Genomic DNA, 6,483 nt, shown 5'->3' on the forward strand with positions numbered 1-6,483 from the left:
TCCAGCCACCAGGCGACAGTGGAGGTAGGCTGCCCGGACGGAGGGAGAGGTGACTTAGATAAATGCAGTGCAAACAACAAGCAATGAAACAAGATAAACCAACAAATACCTGCCTGATCCCAGAGTCTGCTGCCCAGACAGGCAACGACAACGACAACAGCAACAACAACCACGACAGCGACAACGACAACATCGCGACGTCAAAGACGGCAGTGTTGATAAGGTGCCAACAGCTGCTCATGCATATGTATGAGTGGGAGAGAATATCTGGATGTGTGTGGGTGTGTGTGTAGGGGTGCGTTGACTCACACATGTACACATGCATGCATATGTATGCTGCATGATGTGTGTATAAAATCGTGCGCCTAGCTGCAAACAGTTCAGTCAGTCTTCAAACAACTGGGAGAAGCAGCAGTCTCGATCGCACGTAATCGAACATAATAATCGTCGCAGAGCCGGAGGTCCAAAAATAGCGTCAAAGTCAAAAGGAAAAATAAAAACAAAACGTCACCGGAAAGTCCATGAGTATCCACTTAATATTGTAATTAAATATTTTCCGTGACGGTGCGATATTCACGCACTTCATCAATCGAAAATACCCGTATCTTTCATGTCTACCCAAACTTCAATCCAAGTCGCCGTCGCCAGTGCTCGAAAAGTGCACGAGATACAAATCAGATAGATAGCTACATATATAAAAATAAACACTTCGAGCGTCTAAGAAAAAACCCAAATAATAACAACTTGTGCGAAATCGAACTATAATCTATTTGAAAAACCCGGATTCTATAATTACGAATTTTCTTGAACTTTCTGCGCACATTGTATTCGATTGTATGGGTAGAGTTATGAGAGTGAATTCCCTGCCGCCGCCCGCCCACAAGTGCAACGTCTTCGCTCGCTCCCAAAACCAAGACCAGAATCAATTGAAGTTGAAGAAAACCAAAATATATTTTATGTTTAAGAATCTGTGCAAGAGAAAAACTTTAAGAAAAAATCATTTATTGACATTAAAAAGCGAGCAAAGTGAATAAAATTGTTGACCTAATCGTGCGAAATCAATCCAAAAATATACATACTTAACTTTAAAAAAACCGACACAAGCAAAAGCGAAAACAAAAAGTAATTCACAAACTAAGTAGAAACATTTATTTTCCTCTAGGTAAGTATTACAAAATTACATAGTTTAATTAGCCAATTATTAATTCGACACTTAGTTGTATGACTAAATACTGATTGATAATGGGTTATGTCATAGATTTAATAGATTCCGTTTCTCAGTTCAAAGCAGGCCGTCGAATTCACAAATTGTTATTCTTCGGAATGTCGTGTTCAAGCTCAGTTAAGTTACAAATTATGCCTAACTTCCCTTTTTATAATAATGGCATGCCTATGTGCGATAGCACGAGCACCTCATCTATTAAACATTGTTCAAAATTAATCGTGTTAAAGTAAAATTCGCACCAATAAAAAATATATTTGAATTTTAAAGCAGCTGCGCTTCATGTAAATTGGAAATCTTTGCAAATAAGGCAAGCAAATAAAAAAGGTTTTATGTGTGAAAATCTATTGTATGGTAAACACTAATCGGTCAATATTTATGTATAGTATTCATATACATAGTATCCAAAGCAGCTGTGGAGACCACAATTCGTTTCCGCTTTGAGAATCAGACAGAAGAGCTGCAGACAGAAACTAAACTTGAACTTGAACTCGAATCACCCTAGCCTTGACCCACTTAGACCAGCCAAAATACGCACAGATACAGGTATCGTCAAATATATCTATAAAAACTTTCACTTTCTTCGAAAGCCAACAGCTGTGGCATCGACAAACGACAGATGGCAAACAGCAATATCTTTCCAGTTTTTTTACAAGTCATTCACAGACCGACCAACCAATTCCGATACCGGTTCTTCATTATCAATACTTCCTAGTCACCCATCATCACAACAACAAACTTAAGAGGAAAAAAATCGTTGTTAATTCATAAATAATGCTGACCCAGTCAGTGCGATATTTTAAATGTTGATTTTATTTTCAAGTGTATTGCATAGTACGAATTTTGTGCCCTGGGCCATGTGCCACAGAAAGTACAGACCAATACGCCCACCCATGTGACCCGCAGCTCTGTTCAATTAGACCCATATGTGCATATACACTCGTACTTCACAATCGCAGTTCGCTTTGTGTCGGCCGACATTTGTGAGCAGCTAGAGCGACAATGGCCCGCGATGTCAACGTCACCCACAAGCGCACAAATTAGTTTTTTGTATCTTAAATAAAATATTTTGTATAGTCACAACAGCTCTGTTGATTAAGCTTTATGCGATTTGGTCAACGTATCTCCACCGCCAAGTCTCAGTAGTGACTTGGACTCGAGGCGTTTTGGTTGTTCGAAATTTAGACGCAGCTAGTCGGAGCTATTTAACTATTATTATTGAATTAATTCAATCGTTTAGCGTCTAATAAACACCCAATTCATATGCATCAACGAAAGTGTCGCAGATATCCGCTTACCTATTTAGTGGCCTAACAATGTGGTTCATCGTGAAGTTCAAGCAGAAGGACACTAGAATTATTTAGCGAGCCTTAAAGTGTTGTGCGATATACATATATGTGAACAAATCAAAGCTGTGATAATATTAAAAACTAAATAGACGAAGTCTATTATACCGGGCCTGACAAATATTCATTTCTTCACGTTTAAGAAAGCGAACACGAACTGTGATACATTTTAAACAAAAAAACAAAGGTAGAGCACGATATTTATATATGCTTATAACTTTTCCTTAGTCGATCCCATTTATTTCCCTTTTTATTTAAAAACAATAAGTTTAACTAAAAAGTCTAGGCCCCTCAGCTGGCTTTCTTCGATTTCTTGAGCACGTGCTGAAGCACAATTTTTAACGACAATGGTTTCAATGGTTGACAAATAGACGTGCTATTCATCGCGCCGAAAAATCAAAAAAAAAAATGGAATCACATGTAGCCTAGCAATCAGATTATAGACTGAGTTAATAAAACTTCGCGGAAAGCATCACAAAAATTCGCATAACGCAGCAACAGCTCTTTTCTATTAAAAAGACTTTATAAACCTCTGTTTATCGTAATACTTTTTTTATTTGGCTGTTTAATGAAACTAACTGGATAAATATCCCACTTGGGAACCGAACTAAAAGTTCAGCATTCCTGCATCGAAAATTGGGTATTTAAATATATTGGAGCAGAATAATACAATTTAAAATCATGATGCTGTTGGCCAATATATAGTAGTAGTAGCACAAGACCTGATTATGGATTTATCGAACAAACTTTAGAGAAAACAAATCGTTGTTAATTCATAAATAATGCTGACCCAGTCAGTGCGATATTTGAAATGTTTATTTCTAATAATTATTCGCAGACATGGATTGGCATTATAATTATTAATATAGAATCAACTTACAAGTCCAATTGTGGGCTAAATTTCAACCGAGACAAACAAAGGCACCTGATAAGAATCCGGTACGTCGTGCCGCTGCAAACCGATATGAAATGATTGTATATACATATATGTATATATATATATATATACATATTTATATGTGAGTGTGGCGATGCATTGATTTTGTGCATTGCCTATTTTTCTTGCTTGTAATTATTTTGTTTGTAAACAAAACGAAAATTAAGATTAGACATAATATACTCACTAACATATATAAACGTATATATATGTGCATAAGCATAATCCATTCGCGTTTAGCAAATCCATATAGACGATTTTTTAAAGAAAGCCATAAGCCCTAGGCCTTGGAAAGCTCAGAGTAAATAAGCTCCAATTGAGTTCCAATTTATGTTTCGACAATGCTCGTAGTCTGTTCAATTAATATTTCATATTTCGTTTATGGAGCTTTAGATAAATCGTAAATATATGTACGTCTATCATATGACGCGCTGAAGCTGACGTTTCAATTAATTAAGTTCAATGTCTTCAGTCTTCATCGTGTTTTATTTATGCCTCGAACATTTAAGAGAACGGAATGAGGAATGCAAGCGCTGCAGTAATTGAAAACATTTTACGTTAAGCATGAGCATGTCAGAGAACTTAACCATTTTATCATTTCGATTTCTGTTTTGTTTGCCTCTCAGAGATATATTTAAGGCGAATTTTGGAAAGATTTGTGAGCCCAGATCTGCACGATGGTTGGAGTTGCCGCCCCATCTCTGGCCGCAGAGCTGTCATCGTCGAAGAATCCGATGATCAAGTATATGCTGAAGACACGCGAGAATCACGCACGAACCCAAGATGCAGACTATTCGCATGTCTTTCGGCGCAAGACGGGCTTCGAGCTCTTCCGCCTCTCTGCCATCGCGATGGCCATTGAGTTCGCGTATGCGGCGGAGACCTCATTCGTGTCCCCGATTCTGCTGCAGATCGGCATCGATCACAAGCACATGACCATGGCATGGGGTCTGTCACCGCTCATAGGGTTCTTCGTGTCGCCGCTGCTGGGCAGTGTGAGTGATCGCTGTAGATTGCGTTGGGGTCGTCGTCGTCCCATCATATCCGTGCTTTCGTTGGGAATCCTATGCGGCCTTATACTGGTGCCATATGGCAAGCAGCTGGGCGAACTGCTAGGCGATGTGGGCTATAACATTACAGAGCCTATGGTGAATAACTATACGAATTTGATCGGTGATGGGACTGTGGCAGCATTGGTGGCACCTGCGACGGAGGAGGTTTCGCCCGCCAACTTTAAATATGCTGTCATTCTGACAATTCTGGGCATGGTCTTGCTGGACTTTGATGCGGACACCTGTCAGACGCCAGCACGCACCTACTTGCTTGATATGTGCGTGCCGGAGGAGCAGCCGCGTGCACTCACTATGTTTACACTTTTCGCTGGATTTGGCGGTACCATTGGCTATGCCATTGGTGGCATTGATTGGGAGACAACGAGTTTTGGCAACTTTCTGGGCGGCAATATACCCACGGTGTTTGGCCTAGTCACCATTATCTTCGTTATCTGTTACATCATTACGATCACCACGCTACGTGAGATTCCCTTGGAGCTTATCGAGCGGGACGAGCTATTACGTCCACTATCCGAGGCGGCCATCAAGCAGGAGTTGAAAAAGAATAACAACGCCATTTACTACATTAAAGAGACAACGACGCTGGAGTTGCAAATGGCAGACGATTTAAGGCAATCCGAAATGATGCAGGAAAGCTATCAGAATGGCTATTCTCCGAAGATGACGAACAAGTCCCAGGATGTTGAGCAGTCTTCTAATGTAGAGACGCCCATTACGCTCGGTGCCTATATCAAGAGCATTTTCATTATGCCAAAATCGATGCGCATCCTGGCGTTTACGAATTTGCTTTGCTGGATGGGGCACGTCACCTATTGCCTATACTTCACGGACTTTGTTGGTGAGGCGGTGTTCCACGGTGATCCCTCGGCGTCGCCCAATTCGGAACTGGCGTTGCTCTATGAGGAGGGCGTGCGATTTGGCTGCTGGGGCATGTCTATCTATGCACTATCCTGTTCGGTATACTCGCTAACTGTGACCAAGCTGATGAAGTGGTTTGGGTGAGCATGGCAGTCAGTCTCTTTTACTCCTGTGTCTATAATTGACTCTTTGTTGCAGCACGAAGGCGGTGTATATAAGCGGGATGGTCTACTACGGAATAGGCATGCTTATTTTGGGACTGTGGCCCACGAAATGGGGCGTCTTGGTGTTCAGCACTTCGGCGGGCATTCTGTACGGCACCCTCTTTACCTTGCCATTCATGTTAGTGGCGAACTACCATGCCAAAAACTGCGTAAGTACTATCTCTCTTAAAAATATTTTTTTGATTTTTCTTTTGCTAATCTCATATTCTTCGCCCTGACATTAGTTCCACGTGCACAATGGAGAGACAGTGCCACTGAAACAGGCACGTGGCTTAGGAACAGATGTGGCCATTATCAGCAGCATGGTATTTATTGCCCAACTCATCGTATCTCTTTTTGTGGGTCCGCTAGTCTCCTGGATGGGAACCACATGCGCCATTCTGTACGCCTCGACTGTCTTATCCTTCTTAGCTGCCATTTCGGCCATGTTTGTGCTGTATGTGTAGAGTATGGAGAGAGTTTCGTGTTTGTTCACGAACTCATTAACAACAACTTAAGGGCTTGCTTTGAATAACTTGCGATTGGTTCGCAATTTTCAATTACTCTATGTGCAATTGTGTAGACATCTGTGTAGAGATCTAAGTATGTATTGTAGTGCTAGTATTTTTTGCATATAAATAAAGAAAGAAGACGTTGCATAATTTCAGGCTGTGCCGTTTTTAGCTTTGCATACTCTTACCTGCTAAGACAAAAGGCGGATATTAACTCTGACGTTCGTGCATGGCATTTGTAACATTTAATTTCCTGAACTTTAATTTTTACTACGCCAATGCTCACAATTTCCTCGCCAGCAGCACATGCTGCATGGGTTCAGCTCCGTCTC

The 6,483-nt window shown here is 40.8% G+C and overlaps 1 protein-coding gene across 2 annotated transcripts; it reads left to right on the forward strand.

The window, feature by feature from the left end:
* Positions 1–456: 456 nt before the first annotated feature.
* LOC115632417 (proton-associated sugar transporter A) lies at positions 457–6,254 on the forward strand. Of its 2 annotated transcripts, none has more exons than XM_030529554.1 (4): positions 457–1,162; positions 4,132–5,576; positions 5,635–5,809; positions 5,885–6,254. In XM_030529554.1, the coding sequence occupies exons 2-4, from the start codon at positions 4,183–4,185 to the stop codon at positions 6,104–6,106; spliced, it is 1,791 nt and encodes a 596-aa protein (XP_030385414.1). In that variant the 5' UTR covers positions 457–1,162; positions 4,132–4,182; the 3' UTR covers positions 6,107–6,254. The 2 variants fall into 2 exon arrangements, with proteins under 2 accessions (XP_030385414.1, XP_030385416.1); XM_030529556.1 differs by having other exon boundaries at positions 1,101–1,122.
* The last annotated feature ends 229 nt before the right edge of the window (positions 6,255–6,483 follow it).

This window comes from Scaptodrosophila lebanonensis, unplaced genomic scaffold (assembly GCF_003285725.1).
Source record: "Scaptodrosophila lebanonensis strain 11010-0011.00,11010-0021.00 unplaced genomic scaffold, SlebRS2 tig00001415-arrow-pilon, whole genome shotgun sequence".
In the NCBI taxonomy this organism is placed as follows: Eukaryota; Metazoa; Arthropoda; class Insecta; order Diptera; family Drosophilidae; genus Scaptodrosophila; species Scaptodrosophila lebanonensis.

What these genes read in the sequence shown, in the direction of transcription:
- LOC115632417 (XM_030529554.1), top strand. Translation starts at nt 4,183, where the DNA reads ATGGTTGGAGTTGCCGCCCCATCTCTGGCCGCAGAGCTGTCATCGTCG. An exon ending in AAGCTGATGAAGTGGTTTGG is followed by an intron (nt 5,577 to 5,634) that starts GTGAGCATGGCA and finishes TCTTTGTTGCAG; the next exon opens with CACGAAGGCGGTGTATATAA. An exon ending in ACTACCATGCCAAAAACTGC is followed by an intron (nt 5,810 to 5,884) that starts GTAAGTACTATC and finishes CCCTGACATTAG; the next exon opens with TTCCACGTGCACAATGGAGA.